The sequence below is a fragment of the Miniopterus schreibersii genome (assembly GCF_964146895.1).
Source record: "Miniopterus schreibersii genome assembly, chromosome: 2".
NCBI classification, from domain to species: Eukaryota; Metazoa; Chordata; class Mammalia; order Chiroptera; family Miniopteridae; genus Miniopterus; species Miniopterus schreibersii.
The window spans coordinates 6467806-6487405 of NC_138102.1; the positions used below are offsets into that span (position 1 = coordinate 6467806).

Genomic DNA, 19600 nt, shown 5'->3' on the forward strand with positions numbered 1-19600 from the left:
ATCCCTCCTAAACACTGAGTTCACAGAGCCGAGAAGGACTCCGTCTTCAGCACAGTGATCTCACAGTCTTATATGGGAAATGTGTTGTTAAATTTTCATATTACGTTAGTCTATTTTTAGAAGACTGCTTATCAGTACAGGCCCTCAAAGCAGTAAGATGTGAGTTTGTGTCCCTCCTCCGGCCCTTCCTACCTGTGTAATCTCGGGTGGGGAGCTTAACCTCCCTAAGGCTGAGTTTCCGCAACAATGTAAACGGTGTTGGTAATCATACAGCTCTTGGGAATATTTAACCAAGTAATTAATGTGCCTGATAAAATGTTAGTGCTCAATTGATTTTAGCTGCTATCATTCCTTACAGCAACCTTGTAAATCAAATACTATCCACAGTTTTGAGAAAGAAAAATCAGGCCCAGAGAATGAGCCACTTGTCTAGTGTTCAAGGCAGGAAGCGTTGAAACAGGGGCCATCACCCAGGTGTCCTTATTTTGCATGTAGAACTTCTCCCCACTGTCTCTAGGGCATCATTTCTTGTAAGATTTAAGAATTTACAGGTGCTCCATGGGCAGGAGGATAAATAAGACTGAATGAGAAAATGAGGACTGTATTCCCCCTTGAATCCTTACTCTGTTGTATCTCATTACGTCATGAGGGAGGTATCAGTCGATGTTAACAGGTCACGACACCTGTCTTTAGCACTGTTCTCACAGTCAGAGAACAGTTTTACTGGCACTTTCTGTGTAGATTTTAATAGCATTATGTGCAGTTTATTGCTGTTACTCTTACTGCCTTCTATTTATATCAGGAGATAATGACTTTTCCTTTCATGTAATGCTGCAGAATTCCCTTTTAAAAGAAATCTATGTGAAATTTGAAATTCAGTTATCTCAAGGAAAAAATAAGTATATAAATATAAAAATATTTATAGCATAATAATACCATAGAATGTTTACAGTGATGGAGGCGGTAAGGACACTTTTTATAAAAAGTATAGAAATCACTGCTGAGGGGACTGGAAATGCTGTAGGTCTTTCCCATCGGGTGTTTAAACTTCTTGCTAGACCCTTGATCTTTCCATTAACTACATTTGTCGTTTTACCAAGCTCACTGCATGACATAGTTAGAGAGCCTGTGGGAATTCCATAGAATTTGTACAGGAAAACTAACCGTATTATTCAATCAATCACAACGTTACCATCGTTTTCTGTGTTTAGAGTCAAGCTATTTTTAGGAGCTTTTTACTTCTTCAAAGAAAGTCTTTGTGATCTTGGAAAAGAGCCACCTGTGGAGAAGCACGGTGTGCTGGACGTGGGAAGGTGGCCATTTATCTTTAGAAAGGGAGACGGAAACCACCCAACACGGAAGCACAGTGACAGTGTGAGCAGGTCCCCTGGGGATCCGGGGCCACTCCTCACTCGGAATTTCGCCTTGGAATACATTTCCGAATGTCCCATAAGCATCCATTAATAGTAACTAAGGGAAACTCCTCCCCGAGTGAGCGCAGAATAATGGGGGCACGCTGGAACCCCGGGTTCCTAAGGTCTCTTCCTGCCGCACCTGGTGAGTTGAGATGGCCGAGGAGACCGGTGCAGCATGTCCGCTGCCGTCACCTGCTGGGTCCCGGAGGCGGTGACGTGGGTGCGCCTCACGCCGCTTCTCGTGAAACAGAACCTGGTGCGTCGGCACAGACTGTCCTTGTTGATGAATGAATGAAGAACAAGCCACATGAGCGAGTTGTGCCTAGATTCCCGAAAGGTCATTGATTTTATTTAAAGTTGCAGCCAGACAGATGCGTGCACGCGTGTGCACACACACGCACACACCTCACAGATCACGCTGCCTTTCTCAAATGTAACCTCCTGGAGGAGAGAAGCGGACTAATATGAAGAGGATGTTTTTCTGGATTTTGCCGTATTTTAACATGCTAACCTTCCTCGAATAATCTCCATATCCCGGATAGTTGGATCTTTTTCATAGTGATGGCTTAAGTGTCTCACATTCTCAAAGAATTCTAATTGTCAGGTTTATCCTACGTTTATATGAAGTCAAAGCGGGCCAAGAGAAACTGTTGTGCGTAGGTAGGTCATTGACGCGTGTTCCGTACAAGGAGGGCACAGCTCCTAAGCCGGCAGGGAGGAGGGGGATCTGGGGACCCAGGGACAACGAGCCCGTGCCCGGCCTCGAGAGGGAGAAGCTCCACGGGGCCCAGCGGCACAGCTGCCGAGAACGGTCGCCAGCGAGTCCTGTGACATGCGCTTCACGGCAACAGCAAGCTCAGTATTTTGGCAAGCGGGGAATCATCTGTAAACCCTGTAAATTATTTCATTTTGTATTTTGAATGTTTTCGAAGTAGTCCCCTTACCATATATTTTTTTAATATATCTTTATTGATTTCAGAGAGAGGAAGGGAGAGGGAAAGAAAGATAGAAATGTCAGTGATGAGAGAGTCATTGATCGGCTGCCTCCTGCACGCCCCCCACAGGGGATCCAGCCCGCAACCCGGGCCTGTGCCCTGACCGGGAATCGAACCACGATCTCCTGGATCCTAGGTCGATGCTCAACTGCTGAGCCACGCCGGCCGGGCCCGTGTTTTTTAATGTTGACAACTGTTACCTGGAGGATTCTCTAGCTGTAGATAATGATTGGCCCTTCGGGTGGCTAAGCGTGGTGAGGAGCACTGTTCTGTCCACTGGAGTGGAGAGTTCATGCTTCTTTCGTTCAGAAAACAGAACCAGAAACGAGAGAAAACTCAGGCGACGTTAGGAAAACAGTCTGAGAAATCCCGACCTAATTCCCTTGCAGACACAGACCACAGCTTGATTTCCATAAGCCGTCAGCTGCAACGCTGACTGCCAGTGGGCAGCTGGAACTGCTGTCTCCCAAGCAGCATCCTTAAACATATTACCTGGGATTCACACAGTTAAGGAAGAAAACGTGCAGTTAGATTTAAAAGTACATTTTTAATGCTATTATTTATAGAAGAATATGTGTCAGATATTCTGGAGAAACAAACCCACACAGCGAAATCACTGTTTAGTCTCGAGACGTTTTGATAGCCAATGTCATTCTGCTTTCCCATTAGTTACGAAATGCCAGAGAGGCTGGAGAGGAAAAATACCCGGCGTAGAAATAGAAGATATTAGCAACCATTACCTCCTTACTCCCTCCCCGCCACAAAAAAATTAGCTCACAAAAGTCATGATTTAATATGTTACAATACTCAGGGGAACTTGCTGCATCAGGTGTTCCTTTGCATATTAAAATACCTTGTCGGGATAATTCCCTCTTTTAATGACAGCTAGAGTACATATTAATACTAAAGCTTTAAAAGAAAATATTGATTGTAAAATGCCTATGTGTGGGCTAGCGAGGCCCTGTCTGTTGCTGTTACATTAGCCTTAAAGTTAATAGGCAACTTATGCCTAACTCGTCCCTTCAGCACGTATGTGAACACAGCAGGAAATCCAAAACAAAAGCTAATTTATGGAAAACTATGTATTTCTGATGACACTTCAGACCAGCAGGGGTCCACGCTACAAACTGCACTCTTTACCCAAGATGCTTTCATTTTACATTGAAAACAGGGTTGTGTTCTGGAAGCATGGATCACATCAAATCACTGCCCTATATTTAAAAGGACTTTTATACTTACATTTTTTGTAAAATCTAATCATTTCACATGTGCATTATGTGTATTTATATATTCATGAAACAAAAACATAAAATAAAGAAATTGTGCTTTCAAACCCCAAAATACCCAAGGTATCATATGCAGGCAGTGAGAGCTCAACTTCATGTAATTCTATTTCATTTTAAAATAAAAACAAAAGAACAGCATTTGTGTTTAGATATGTTGATTACTTATTGATGGCAGGTGGGGTTTTTTTTTTCCTATGCTCAATGATTTTTAGCCTAAATATTTGTATTTTAAAATACATTGGCACCTCAGAATATAAATGTGGAAGAGACCTCAGAGGTCATCCAGGGCAGACTCTTCAGATTTGTATGTAAATGAGAAACTAAGCCTCAGAGGGGCCCAGGGATTGCCTCGCTGCCACCCCCAGGTAGAGCCAGAATGAAGACTGGGACCCAGGTCTCTTTTAATACGAACAAAAGACTCCACAAGATGCCCCAGACCATCTCTGTTAAAAACTGCACTTGACTATGAAAAGTCAGATTCTGATTCCCTTTCCTTGCAACTCCTGATAGCATATTCTTAACGAATCTTTCTTAGAAAGAATGTGTTGGGGAAAATGGACCACAGTGGACGTAGGGTGAATTACAGAAAAGGGCAACTTGAGACCTAAAGTTGTGTAGGGGAACGCTCAAGATTTAGAAGGCTAAACAAACCTGAACTGCAGGCGTTTTCCGGATGATATTTTGAAAGTCAGTTTTCCTGACCAGATCTGGTTCTCGTTTTATCTCATAGTTCTTTGTCTTCGCGAGAATGCTCGCTTGAGCTTGTAATATTAAACAGCATTTAGCCAGTAATGGCAGTCCTGCTAAGAACAACACTCTAAGTTTGCCAGAACTGGAGAGCACCCTTCAGGGTTCTGGTGGCAGTGAGGTTGCCTGCTTCTGTGTTCGCTCCACACGTCCCCTGGAATTTGCTCCAAGGTTCTGGCAGATTGCTGGACCTTGTCAGCAGCTGTCCCCACCCTGCTTCCTGTCCGTATTTGGCAGGACGGAGAACACAGGCAGGCCAGTGGAAATAACAGTAGCTGGGCTAACAACTCCGCTGGCGCGGGCCCTGGAGACACCGTGGAATCTTGGCACCTTTTCTCTCAGCATGGAGCTAAAAATGGCACCACATTTGCTCCTTGGTGCTATATAATTTTCTTTAATTACACATTTTTGTTTCAAGTGTCCCACATGCTGGCTTTTAAGTATCGAAGCAACATAGATTGGTTAGAAACAATGGCATGTCCTTCCTTCTCTGGGCAGAGGCGAGATGACTACGATGCCATGGGGCCCTTTCATCTCCATCAGCCTTGCAAACGCAAATGCAAACGCAAAGGAGGGGATGCTGTAATTGCTCTCACCTGCGTGGGCTCTGAGCCTGAAAGACAATTTCTTCGTGAAATCACTCTGATAGATCTTTCCTAGCGCCTGTCTCAAAATGATTTCAATTAATGAGGTGTTTTTCTTAACATTTACTGCAAAAGCCTTACAGGAAAAAAGACTAAGAGGTTATAGAATGAATGCTTTTGAATTTTGTAGGAAATATTTTAACTTTAAACACGTTATAATTGGTTATACTCTAACAATACCACAAGCAACCTAAAAAGATGTAACCCAGAGTGAAAGATTTGGCTGTTAGCAACATAGGTTGCAATAGAGGTTGACAGCGTAGCATTCATGTGAGTCACTCGTTCTGTTGATATCATTATAAATTTTTTTATCATTTACTTGGGTGATCGTATAAAAAGTATGCTTATTAATTTTATAGGTGGCAAATGTCAGATATTACAACTAGTTTAAAAGAGGTCTGACTAGGAATTATCCTGGAAAGGGTTTAGGGAAGGTGGAAACATACACTCTTCCAGCTATACTATGTATTGGACTATTTTAAATGAAATTTTTAATTCAAGTGTAATACCCAGTTAGAAAGTATGCAGATCATAAGTGATTGCAGCCAGTGGAACCACCTTCCAGGTAGAAAATGAAAAGATTACTACGCACTGCAGAAGCCCCTGAGAACTGCCAGGCAGTTCCCGCTCCCTCCTGCCTCCTGCCAGGTAATCAGTCACGCGGGTGACCCCGGATCCTACCAGCCGACGGTCCCTGCTTTTGGACTGTGTGCACGTGGACTTGCACCGTGTTGACGTTTTTCGTGAATGGGCTCTCGGGTTCAGTGTTACGTTGGTGAGATTTGCTCGCGTTGCATCTGGCAGTGGCTGACTCCTTTACATCGCTGTGTAGAAGTCCACGTATGACTCCACTGGAAAATGTGTATCCGCTGTACTGCTGCAGACATCGGGGTTGTTTCCAGTTTGGGGCTTTTACAAGTAATGCTTCTGTGAACGTTGCTGTTCATTGGCTTTGGGCACTGTGTGTATACATGTTTCTGTTGGGTATGTAGACTTTTGTAGATCGATGGGCACTTAACCACCATTGCTAAGATTTTTTAATGTAGAGAAAATACATTTCAGTTCCAAAAAAGCAACTTACACATAATCTTGCAAAATACAACAACCATTTATAGTTGGTAAATATCTTGTATCTAGAAGCCAATTTTAACAAATGGATGACTTCTGATTATATTTGTTACTGTCAAAGAAGAGATAAAGTAACATTTTGTGTTAAATTTTTTAAAATTTCTTCAATGTGAATGCTCAATTTTAATTCAGTACAATTCAGATAAGTGGGAAAACAGCACAGTGTAGGTAAAGGCATCCTGAAATAGGGTCAGGGACCTGGTATCCTGAGTCCTTGTACACAGGTAACTCTCTGACCCTCTCTCTGCCTGTGTTCCACCCTCACACAACAGGAACAGTGATCCTTGGCACATGCTGCATTGTTGGAAGATAGCAGACATCAGGTGTTTTAAAATGTGGACACACTGAATAGACATATGATAGTATTGTGAGCATGACAAATGCCACTCTTCCTTGCGGAGCATTTTGGATATGAATCCAGCCCCACCCCATTAAAATCACCTAGAAACATGTAGAAATAACAGTATAAAACTAAAATGTGATATAAAATTTTTAAAGATTAAATCTATACAAATACTATTCCTGTAACTTTAAAATACACAAGTATAGTGTTTGCTTCTGTAATTTTTAAATTGTTGTTTTTAAGACTCTTGGGGTTAACCAGAATAGCCTTCCTCATCATCATCATCATCATATTATTTTAAAATTTTCTTTTAGGACAATGTAAGTATGGTGGGGAAGCACTTGTGTGGAAGAACAGTGCCTGGAATACACTGATGTCCCCTAGTAGTGCCTTTGCCCGCTTCACCCCTATACTGTCCCTGGCCCCGTTTCCCAGACCTGGTAGAGAAGCAGTGGCTGCCCGTGGCCCCCACAGTTCCATTTCCCTTCCTTCCCTGTGGATTTTCACATTCCGAAGCCCCAAGGTGGAGCAGAGAGGAGGGCCGGGGAATGCCTGTGATAACGCCCTTTGTTCTCAGAAGGTGTGGCTTCACAGTCACGGTCCACTGCTTACTTGCTTGGAACCTTAAAATCTCAAAAAGCCTCAGTTTTCTGAGACTTAAAATGAAAAAGTGGTAGTCACTATTCAAGGGGGGCTTTGTGAAGATTCAGTGAGATAATGCAGGTCACATTAGCACAACACTTGACACAGAGCAGGTGTTCTGGGACTTTTATTTTTTAATATCGCGTCACAGTGTCCCCCAGGCGTGGAGAGCGCTGTCTGAGGCTGACAGAAGCCCGGTCCCGCCGCCAGCCTGACCTCCCACCTAAGCTCTCCGCCCAGGGGGTAAGGGACTCAGGAGACAGAGCTCCCAGCCACTTCGTTGGTCTTTTCCTTATTATGGCTTAATTTGTCTTCAGTGTTTCAGTCCCGAATACATCGGGCACCGAGCTGTATAGAGCGGCATATGAAAGCCTCACTTTCACCTGCCAGCTCTGTTAACTGTCCCAATGAAGACACACAGAATAATGGTCTTTGAACATCTCTGGCAATTGAGAAGTTGTGTCTTGAAGATGTCAAGAACACCTAACTGGTGCTAGAAACTTCAGCTCTTTAAGTGTAGAATTTTCTCACACTGCAGCTTTTTTTAATAGTTTATTGATTTTGAGAGAGGGGGGAAGGGAGATGGAGAGAGAGAAGCATCCCAAGGCCGCGTTCTGCGCGCCCCTGACCTGGAATGGAACCTCGACCTCCGGGGCCTGGGATGACGCCCAGCCAACCGAGCCACGCTGGCCAGGGCACAACTTCCTTTTTACACTTTGCAAGTGTGGTGTATTAGACACGCTGTGCTTAATTACACAACCCTCCCTAGCTTCTGCATTGGGGGTCTTAATACCATTGGTTGGATCTTTCGTTTTTTCACCTTGCTCTTTTTCAGTCTTGAATAGCACATTTCTAAGATGTTTGTTTTCCATTCCTGGTTTTCCTGACTGGATTAAACCAATATCTTCAGTGGTGGCTTCTTGGGTTTGTTCCTTAGTTGCACAGGCCTCCTCAAAATTTTCTCCAAATTTAACTTTTTCTTGACTCATCACTGTTAGAGGACCTGCCGTCGAGTGTCCCCTCTCTTCAGCAGGCTGAGCCCGGCCAGAGTGGCCTTCTCATAGAGAATGTTTTCAGTGGGACTTCCAGCCACTTCCCGACGCTCTTTCCACACCCTCCTTTCAGTCCTGCATCAGCCAGGGGTCCGTGGTGCCGTCACGAAGACTAGGGCACGTGCCCCCCTGTGGGCTCCCATCTGCCCTCCAGCTCAGGCATTGCAGGATCCTTCTCTCCTTTCTTTGTTCACGGGCGTGTTTTTGTTCACTGATGGTGTCTCTGTTTGTCTGCCAGGACATTGCGTGTCGTTTTACTACACCAGTGCTTAGTAATTTCTGTAGCATTTTGACTTTTATGAGTTGCTGCCTCCATCCCTGACTGTCTCTCTCTTCCCTCTTCTTTCTCTTTTTCACTAACTTTTGAGTGAATCTCACTAACACCTGTATTTGCATAAATGTCTTAAATTACACATAATAAGTGTCAAGAGCCTCACGAAATACCAAACAGCAATATTTTCAAAGTGCATAATATTCTAAGACCAAACAACGTGTTGGTCTCTGTTTTCAGTGCAGTGTTAAACAAGATGTAATATTATTGGGAGTCGGCCATCGTGGCTCAGTGGTTGAGCATCAACCCATGAACCAGGAGGTCAGGGTTTGATTCCTGGTCAGGGCACATGTCCTGGTTTCAGGCTCAATCCCCAGTCGGGGGCGTGCGGGAGGCAGCCGATCAATGACTCTCTCTCATCATTGATGTTTCTCTCTCTCTCTCTCCCTCTCCGTTCCTCTCTCTGACATCAATAACAACATATTTTAAAATACATATATTATTTGGTATGGTTCTCATTATATGATGTCTGCAGTAGAACCAAAATCCCATGTTATTGAGAGTTTTCTGTAAGAAAAACATATATAATAAGATGTGGCCCATCTGGCAAAAAATAAAATAGCTTTCCAAACACAAACATAACATGACTTTTTAACACTTGACATCTGTGTATGGTTCATGGATTATCTCTCCTCTTCAAAGTCTGTTAAAACCAATAAAATGAGCAAATCTATAGGAAGACTTTTTTAAAAATCAATTTCAGAGAGAGGAAGGGAGAGGGAGAGAGAGAGAGAAACATCAATGATGAGAGTCATTGACCCGCTGCCTCCTGCACGCCCCCTGCTGGGTATCAAGCCCGCAACCCGATTCCTGACCAGGAATCGAACCAAGATCTCCCGGATCCTAGGTGGATGCTCACCCGCTGAACCACACTGGCTGGGCTATAGGAAGACTTTTTATGGTACATAAAAGCACACGATGACACATTATTCTGTGTGGGAACTTCGACCCCGTTGGACTAGTTATCGTTTCTCTGCCACAGTGTGTCTGTCAGACCTTCTCCTCTCTGCACCTGTAGCTCCCACGGTTTCATTTAAAAATTGCTGAAATATGTGAAGCTTGACAAATGTATGAAGTGATAAATGTTTAGAAAGCTCTTGACATTTTGCCACTCAAGCACTACATGATCTAATGCAGAAATGACGTACGAAGTTATACCTCCTTACACATTGACGATTTGTAAATTCAAGAATTCCATAACCTGTATCTTAATCCTTGAAAAATCTGAGCTTAAAAGGACTTGCTGGCAGACTGTAGGTCAAGCAGGGAGTGTAAATGTAAACATTAGTTACAAATGTACAGGGTGATGTAGCTGTGTGTATATCTATGTTTGCTATGTTTCTTGCTGTATCATGATTTTATATCAGGTATTGTTAACAGGAGAATGTGAGACTGGTCATAAAAGGTCCCCAAACTGTTGAATCTTTTTTTAAAAAAAATTCAATCAATTATATAAAATACTAGTGGACTTTCACTCAACTATTTTTCACATACACTCAGGTAATCAAATAATTGTCAATGATATAGCACTCTTCCTTCTTAGACATTTATATATGTGTTTTATATTTATTAACTTTTTCTTTAAATGACTATATTTTTATCCACAACAGTATGTTCTTAGATTTTAAAACCTCAGAAAATAGAATTCATTTATTTGACAGATACTTATCAAAACCTACTAGGTATCAGGCGCTGGATAAGGTAAATGAGATACAAACATGAATGAAAACAGTCATGGGAAAGATGCTCAGTCCAGTCACAGCAAGCTTTCCCAAGAAGTGGCCACCTGCCACCTGAGTGGGGTGCAGGTATTTTTCGGTGGATGGGAAGCGCTGCAGACAGAGGGACTATTAAGGGAGAGGTACCACAGCCCGGTCAGGTGACTTCACATAGTTCAGAAATCTAGAGTAAAGAATAAATAAATGAAACACCTATGTACTAAGCCCTGTCCTGCAATCCTCCATATGTACTGCCTAGAAAGTTGGCATCAATTAAACAAGGTAGGTTCAGCCAGCCTCATTTTTAAAGTAAACCTAATGTGTAACAGTATGACATGATTTGTCCAGGGTTAAATCCTAGATTGAGGACAGAGCCAAACTTTTTACACTGTGCCAGTATAATTGTGTTACTTCATTGACTATTTAATAAGGGCTTTTGGACAGTGGTAGTTACCACACTGTCTCTAACACTGCTCTTTAAACACGTTTGTCTTTCTCTACCTCTCTGGTAAATTCCAAAATGCGTAGTGAGTAAATGATGTCAAATAGTGAAAAGAATATTCTCTTTTGTGATGTGGTAATAGGACTGTCACTGGATTTCTCTATTTACCCTTCCTTGGGGATTAATTCCTAAACTATATTTTTTGGAATGTGAATGTTTAGTAAGTGTTAATATAGCTGGTTTTATTCTTTTAAATATTTTAAATAAATTAAGAAAAATAATATATAAAGACTTTAAATTAGATTTATAAATTTGTAAGTATATAGTCTTCTAGTTATCTTTTCTAAATACTTTAAATAACATTAGTAAACAAAATTTTGAAATTCTCCATGCAATTACCTGACACATATACATGTTGCTTGATCTGGATCATTGCTGAGTTATGTTATCAATTCTAAATAAATTCATCTTAACTTTAAAATAGTCCAGTATTATATTTTGCACATTTGTATCCATTCTGATCATGTCAAATGCCAACAGATTCATCCGTGAGCCCAATTTTTAGTTCTTACTTTAATCCAATGAGTAGCATCATGTGTCTTGAGAACCTACAGGCTTTGCAACAAAGTATCACACAGAAGGGCGTGGCCTGTGTCAAGTAAGTTTGGCAGGTGCTGCGGCAGCGCGTTCGTTCCTGCACCCGGCTCAGCGATGTGGAGGGAACTGGGACAAAGCCGGGCAGGTAACCGTCGCTCCTGAGAGTGTCCCGGGACCAGTTGGTGGAGTCACATCGCGTCGTTCATCCGTGCTGCTCCCCTGCGCCGCATCGCTGCCTCAGTTGCCTTCGTGTGCGGAGCGGCTTGTTTTCTGGCCTTTATTATACCGTTATCCTTGGTGTTTCAGAACGTGGACGTTTTAACTTTGCGTGACTTGCGCTAAGCATGTTTGCCGTGGGCTCCGCAGCGCAGAGCAGCCGACCTTTAACCAGCGTGTGTTCTTTCCCGCAGCAATGCACCTATTTGGCCTCAACTGGCAGTTACAGCAGACTGAAAACGACACGTTTGAAAATGGGAAAGTGAACGCGGATACCGTGCCAACACACACTGTGTCGTTACCTTCCGGCGACAACGGTAAGGAAAGAATTGTGGGTCCTGTGTGTTTCTTCGAACATCTCTCTCCGTGAGTTTATCTTTACCCGTGTTATATCCGGTGTTATGTGGAAGTGAGAAAAGGTTTTGAAACTGCAGATGTCATATTTTAATGAGTAGTTTTTATTCATTTACTTGAAAATTCACAATTTTTATTGTAGGAATAATACTGTTTTCTGCCTTTTGATTAGATAGCTGGGCCTTTCCACCTTCCCTTCCTGCAGATGTGTATTTTGTTTTATTTTTAGTTGTAAATGGATGATAATTCAGTGTATCATCTTTTCTATTCCTTGGGTATATTAAGCTTTCTTCACTCGGTGTGTGGCATTGGAATACTATATTAATTTTGTTTAAAAGCTTTTAAATACAAAACACAGTAGTAAAGGATTATAATTTACTGACCTTTGCTCTGCCTGCCCTTTCTCTAAACCTTCACAAGCTTGCACTTTGAACTAGCAGACTCTCAAATCAATTGACTCTGAATTAAAAATGGAATTTAAGAGGTTGTATTTCATTTTCTCATCATAAACAGCCGGAATGCTGTATTTCATTTTTCCAGGATAAACACCCGGGAAAATGTATTCATATGTGTGTATATTTACATTATATATGCCTGTCTATTATTTTATATATGTTTGTGTGCATGTAGATATATCTTAGTATTTGACATCCTCTGACTTTTTGCAAAAATGTCATAATACATTATATCTCAACGCCACCAGAATAAGACACCTTTTTGTTACATGCTAAATATATTGTTTGCCTTTCAGCATTTCCCCAGCATTTCTTTCTCTTTTTTTCTTACCTGCTGTATTTGCGTTCTGCTTGGGCATCAATTATGTTCCCCCTCGTGGGGCTGATTTCTCTGCGAGATTAAAAAGAAGCTACTGTATCTTTATATAGAACGTACTTATTTATATTTATATATGTGTTGCTGTGTTACGTGTGCCCTTGGACTGTGACTAATGCTTTTACTGTATTTTTATTTTTTGCTTTCCCATCTTCTGTTTTATTTTAACAATAATACTTTGTGATGCTTCTGTCTTGGGGGGAGGGGCTGAGGAATTTATAAGATTTGCACAGTAATAATAAATACCCTGTCCCCGCTCCTATATGGGGCTTTTTGATACTAAGTTCTACATGTTCCCAAAAGCTGGTGATGGATATGTCACCGCATCTGAAAACAGTGGCTGCTTTAAGAGGAGCAAAAAGATCTTCCCTAATTGAAACTGTGGGTAGGAAATTTCCGTTAAATAAAATATAATTACTTTAAACAAGTGTTGTTTTAGGCAGTGATAATACACATGTGAACAGATCAAGTAACTACACAGAAATTAAGAGTATTTATTTTTGGTTTATATAGATGGAAATTCAGACTGTCTCTTAGCATTTATTAACCACCCAGGTAGGGAACTTTTTTACCGACTGAAGACATTATACTGAAAAGAAAAATGTTTATTGTAAATATTTTCTTTAAAAAAAAAACCAAAACAATCCTGACCATTTATGGATTATGATTAAACTGAAAACTTCACAGTACTTGTCAAGCATGAGTCTGCGGCAGCTGTGGATCCAGGGGCCTCCCCAGCCTTGGTGCTGGGAGCAGCAGTTTCCCAGGGCGTCTGCTGGGATCAGCACTCCCCAGCTCCCACAGCCTGTATTCAGATCCCACCCTCTCCTCTTATGGACTTTGTTCCCTTGGTCCAAGGTAGTTCAGGTCTTCGAGAAAAGTTTAGGACAACCTGGGAAAGACTGTCTAGGGTTTGGAGAAACTTCATATAACTGTGGCCTCAGAGATCTCTGTGGAGCTGGTAGACGTAAACCATTCCCTGCGACTGCAGTGAGGTATTTGTTGCATCACATACACATCTGAGTGCGTCCCGAGACATCTCAGGGCGGGGCAAGAGTAGGCTTACAGTGGTGAGCACAGGAAACAGAGCTTATTCTTGTATTATTATTTATTAGTTATGGGATTATTTTCCATATGAACAACTGTAAGCCTACTTTGGCCCCACCCCGTACGATATTCTCCCTTGTAAAGTGCATCCTGGATTTTTACTCTAAACTGACTCAGATGATTTCACAGTTTGCAGAGGATTGTGCTTCACCGTTTCAGAGACACTGCTTGGCGCCCCCTCTCTCAGAGGACCGCAGGTGCCCACGCGGCCTCGAATGCGCCGCGTGCAGCCGATGCGCGTCACAGAGCGGCTGTGCACACGCGTGGGTGAGGGACCTTCCTCCTCCCTCCCACGTAAGGAAGAGACAGCAGCTGCCCCAGGACGGGTGGGACGCTGCAGAGCTGGCCCTCCAGCCCGCCGTCCGCACTAGGGCACCTGTGGGAATTGCTCTGTCTCTGGGCTCAGACCTCGCCCAAATAATAGTCACTCTATTATTTCTGGACTAGCCCAAATAATCCCTAAACTGAAAGGAATCCCTGTCTCCCATTTTCCAAGTACAGATTCTTGGTATGTATCTTGAATATTTATGGTCCTGTGTGCAGAGGGCCTGAGAGAGCTCCATTGGCAAGAAGGGGATACCCCAGAACACCTCGTTTAGCCCCCATGAGGGACCCGCAGCATCCATCACCTGTGCTTCCGCTGTCTGAGCTTTCCACGCCATCTCTAGAAATCCTAGGAGATCACACCCTTTAGAAAGCCTGAGCCTTCGGAACAGAGCTCACAGGAGGCTCGACTGTGCTGAGCGTAATGAGTGAGTCACTTTACAGCTTCTAAATGCCATGCTCTTGTTATGCAGCGCTGGTTTATTCTCATAAATAAAATTCTCAGGAGCAGGCCCAGTGCTCGGGGCGCACAAACCCCCTGCCTGCCTCTAAGGGAAGACGGAGCTGTTGCGTCTAAAGGGGGCTTAGCGTTTGAGAGAAGCGCTTCTGACACATGCCTGGTCCTTCACCGATTCTTCCCGAGAATTTCTTGGGCTACGAGTTGTAGAGATGAGACGTCGAAGCGAGCACAGGGGTCTCTGGCAAAACCGATGGACTCGAACTGTGAATACAGAGGGGAGAGCGGAGTTTCGGCTCCAACACCGTCTCCTTCCAGAAACTGAAATGACTCCCCTGGACCGAGGAACGCTTTGAGCCGAATGTACTGGGAAGAGTCGCACAGGCCTGTGTTCACGCCGTGGCTCCTTCGCTTCCTTCCCCTGTAACCCTGAGCAAGTTACTTAACCTCTTTGAGCCCGTGCCCCTCTCGGCTCCCCACCGCCCAGGGCCTGCAGCCCCCTCTGCTTCCCTTGCCAGTTCTTCCACATTCCTCAGCGGTCATTTTGCTGTACTCAGACCCCCAGTCCTCAGCTTTCTCAGCCGGCGACCTCACATGCTATGCAACAGCAACAAAAGAGACAAAGCTTCAGAGGAGTTTTCTTACACAGATCTCCAGCCCTCCGTGTGTCCAGGTGTGTTCTCTCTTCCTTCCTCGCCATACACACGACTCCTCTTTCCAGGACCACTCTTGATCCCAGCCTCTGTCCTCAGAGTGTCCCCACCCCACCTACACGTCTAGTCAACATGTGACCATTCCGAGGCCACTCGACATCTCTAAAAAATACATAAGTAAATCCTTGAGTCTCCCTCCTGCTCCAGCTCCACCCCCTCTTCTTGAACTGGGTGTGCACGTTGAGGACTTTCCTGTCTCCAGCTCCCAGGCACCCCTGTTACAGCCTGGCCCCTCTCCTGACCGCCCAGCACCCCACCACTCACACAGCTGACGCCTTCCAGAGTGGTCACTGCTGTGTCGGGAGCGTCAGTGAGCGCCCTTCCATCTTTGTGGCGTTTAGCAGTTCATCTCTCCCTCCCCCTTGACATGGTCTTTCCCCTTAGCTTCTGTGACACCGTGTTTACCTGCACTTTCTTCCTGGCTTTTCGGCAGTGACATTCCGGGTTGTTCCATTGCCTCATCTCCCTCTACCCAATCCCTGACCACTGCTGTTTCTCAGGATTCTGCTCTTTTCAAAATATAATCACTCCGGGTTCTCTCAGCCATCCTCCTGGCTTCAGTTGTGTTCTGTGTGCTGTGTTAACATGGTCTGTGCTCCCAAAACCATAAGCACAGCCTAGATCTCGCTCCTCGTGCTCCAGACACCAAAGACATGAAAGTGATCCAAGGAGCTTTGGAACACATCCACCTGGCTGTCTTCCAGGCATCTCAGTGTCTAAAACGGAGCCCATCCACTGCTTTGGTTACCTGTTACTGCGTAGAAAGCCGCATCCAACCTCAGTGGCTTCAAAGAACCGTTGGTTATCATCTCTCATGGTTCTGTAGATTGACTAGGCAGTGCCCGTGTGTCTACTTGGGTCTCTCCTGCAGTCGCTTTCAGATGCCGCTGGGTCTGTTTGAAAGCTCCGCTGAGCTGGAAGTCTAAGGTGGCTCATTCACAGGGCTGGCAGTTGATGCTACCTGTTGGCTGGAGCTCAACAGTGGCTGTCCACTCAAGCATCAAGACGTGGCCTTCTATGTGGCTTGTGCCTCTCGGAGCATAGCAGGTGGTTCTGAAGAAGAGCGTCCCAAGAGGGAACATTCTGAGAGACAAGGTTTCTAGGATATTGGCCATTCTAAGGTGTCACTTCCATCACATCCTGTCGGTCAAAAAAGGTCAATAAGATCAGCCCGGCTGGTGTGTCTCAGTGGTTGAGTGTCAATCCATGCATCAAGAGGTCACCAGTTCGATTCCCGGTCAGGGCACATGCCCATGTTGCAGGCTTGATCCCCAGTGGAAAGCATGCAGGAGGCAGCCAGTCGATGTTTCTCTCTCATCAATGTTTCTATCTCCCTCTCTCTCTCTCTCGGAGATGAATAAAAACATTTTTTAAAAAGTCAATAAGATCAGCCTAGATTTATGGAAAGGAGAATTCCTCTTGATTGGAGAAATGGCAGGGACACGTGTCACAAAGGCGTGAGGTGTGAGGCGCGGAGGATGTTGTGGCCATCCTTGGAAAACAGAATTGGCCTATCATCTTTCTCTGCAAGTTTGCCTCTTCTGGAACTTTCTGTATCAGCAAGTGGCACCGTCATTCACCTGGTTACCTAGGCCAGACCTGCAGGTGTCGGGCCCAACTCTTCTACTGTTTTGCCTCCTACAATTAGTCACCAAGTCCTGTCAGTTTTAAGTCCAGGGTATCTCTTGGATCCCATCGTCTCTCACCTGGATCATAGAAGCCACTTTCCCTCTGGGGTGTGTGTCTTTAGTCTCGCTCATCCATTCTTCAAAGACAAGTCTGAGTCATTAGTACCCTGCCTGACCCCCTTCAGTGACCTAGATTCCGCCCAGACGCCTCTGAGTGACTTACAGAGCTCTCCGCAGGGTGGCCGTGCACCGCCCGGTGCTATGGTACAGAAACAGCAATGGTGGGAGAGAGCTAGGCTCTCGAACCGAGCCACCAGGTTCCACCCCTTGTTCTGATCGTTAATGCCTTTGTTACTTGGGACAAGTTACACCGCTTCTCTGTGCCTGTTTTCTCATCAGTTAGAGTGGTCTTGAGAATGCGTTGCAAATACTTAAAATGGTGTGCAGGACATAGTAAATGCCTGGAAAATGCGGGTGATTATTCATATTACTAGTTAATGCATTGCTCCTTTGCTAGATTATAAGGCAAAGATCATTATTTTTCCACGGTTCTGTCCTAAGCTTTTAGCTTAGTTATTGACACGTAATAGGTGCTCAACAGGAATTTGTTGAATGAATGATGAAGTATGACAAAGCGATATAAAGTATATGAAGGGTCCAACAACATGAAGCATATAAAGTGCCTTCTGTAGAGTATACACAAAGCAGGTGTTGATCCAGGGTCGTGGGTAAGAACTGAAACTCTGCCATCACTGGGTGGCTTTAAGCAAATTACCTTCCGTAACCTCCTGTTTCTTCAGAGGGTAATAGTGAGATTGAAATCAGATAATGCGTGCAGCTGCCAAGCAGAGATTGGAACATGACAAGTATTTGATACGTGTCAGTAATTATCAGTTCACTTTTTTTTCCTACAATTCAAGATTATGTACTTGTATTTTTGTAGCAAAAGTCTTAAGAAGGCAGGTCCTTAAATCAGCATCAATAGTGTCCTCTAAAGCAAAAATGGAAATCCCTATCATTATATTTTTATTTATTTTGATTGTATGAAAGGAATCTTATCCTTAATCTTGCTTTGGATGCATAGTACTCATTCATTCTACATTCCTTTATTGAGCATCTGTTATGTGGCACGTACAGAGCAAGGTTCTGGGAATAAAGCAGTGAATAAAAGCCAGTCACAGTTGTTCCCAGAGCACGTGAATTTCTAGGCAAGGCAGTGATCAAGCAGGCAGTTGAACGAATTAGAAAATGCACAGTAGGGAAAAGTAGAAGGCCCATGGCAGGATATTTCAACATTAACTTTATTTGAAAAGAACAGTAAGACAAATGCCAAAATTTAGCATAGGATAATTTGGGATAATATATGAAAAAATGGAAGGCCGCACATTTTGGTTAGTGTATTACTTTGGCAAATGACTTCTCTAGTCCAAAAATATATATCAAAAAAACACATATAAATTTAAAAACCACATATAAATGTGTGTGTGTGTATATATATGTATATGTATACTCATATATGTTTGATACTGTTTAAACAAAATAGGATTGCTTTTAAATTTTCATTATTGTTCGTGTATTAATTTTCTCAAATACTAGACAGTTTCAGCACGTTAAAGACTGCCTGTGAATTGAAGCACTGGGACTAATGGCAGCAGGAGCATTGAGTTTTATTCAATACTGTTTATAGTACTTGTGTTGTTGCAACGTATAATAGTTCCTTAATTAGGTGCCATGTTGATTTTATCCATTAAGCTATATTTGTAAGGTAGTTATGTTTTATTTCACGTTGCTCATGATGTAACTCTCTTTGTCCACATTGTTAAGATCCAGCCTGTGGTGGTTTATAAAAAGATGTGTTCTCTCAGATCTCAAAGTCAATGTGTGAATCCAAGGTTAGGTCATAGGACTGCAGGGTGCTCTATTGATCGTCTGTAAATGCCTAACCTTGCTTTCTGCCGTCTTAATTATCAGTGCTTCTGTGGGACTTGGGATGATATTATCATTTACCCCCTTCAACCACGGAGTCAGGCTTTGGTAGCTGGATTTCTTCTCTGCCTTTCTGTTGTAATCGTTCTAGGTTTGATTACTCACATCATAGGCAGGGAGCAAATGCTTGACAAGTAGGGCAAAATATTTAGTTGTGGTTTTTTTTTATGTTTTTACAGTTGCTGTGCAAAGTAATATTTATTCTTTGGTATTATTTAAACACTTGTTCAGTGTTGAAACTTTCAAAGATAGACCAATTGGTGATTTGTATGTTTGTGTATGAACATAGTTTCACTAAACAATAATATCCTCTAAAGCAATACTGGCTTAATGGCTTTCAAGGGCATTCAATAACCAAACTAAATACCATTAATGTTCTGTAGGTTAGAAGGGAAGAAATAGCTGCCAAGATAAGAATAATTTGTCATTATGAAATTGATTATAAATGGATGCGGTTACAGTTAACATGGATATATAACTTTTCACTTACTAACACAGTCTTTTTCACCATTAATTTTTTTTTTTCTTTTTTAAAATATATATCTTTATTGATTTCAGAGAGAGGAAGGAAGAGGGAGAGAGAGGTAGAAACATCAGTGATGAGAGAGTCACTGATCGGCTGCCTCCTGCTCGCCCCCGACTGG

The 19600-nt window shown here is 43.2% G+C and overlaps 1 protein-coding gene across 6 annotated transcripts in view; it reads left to right on the forward strand.

Annotated features, from left to right (window-relative positions):
• The window catches only part of TENM3 (teneurin transmembrane protein 3), a 613031-nt gene that overhangs the window by 474977 nt on the left and 118454 nt on the right, over positions 1-19600 (forward strand). For all 6 annotated transcript variants that reach the window (XM_081130530.1, XM_081130532.1, XM_081130534.1 and 3 more), the window contains one exon: positions 11751-11873. In XM_081130530.1, the coding sequence (XP_080986656.1) occupies positions 11751-11873 (123 nt within the window). The remainder of the gene's footprint in view (positions 1-11750; positions 11874-19600) is intronic.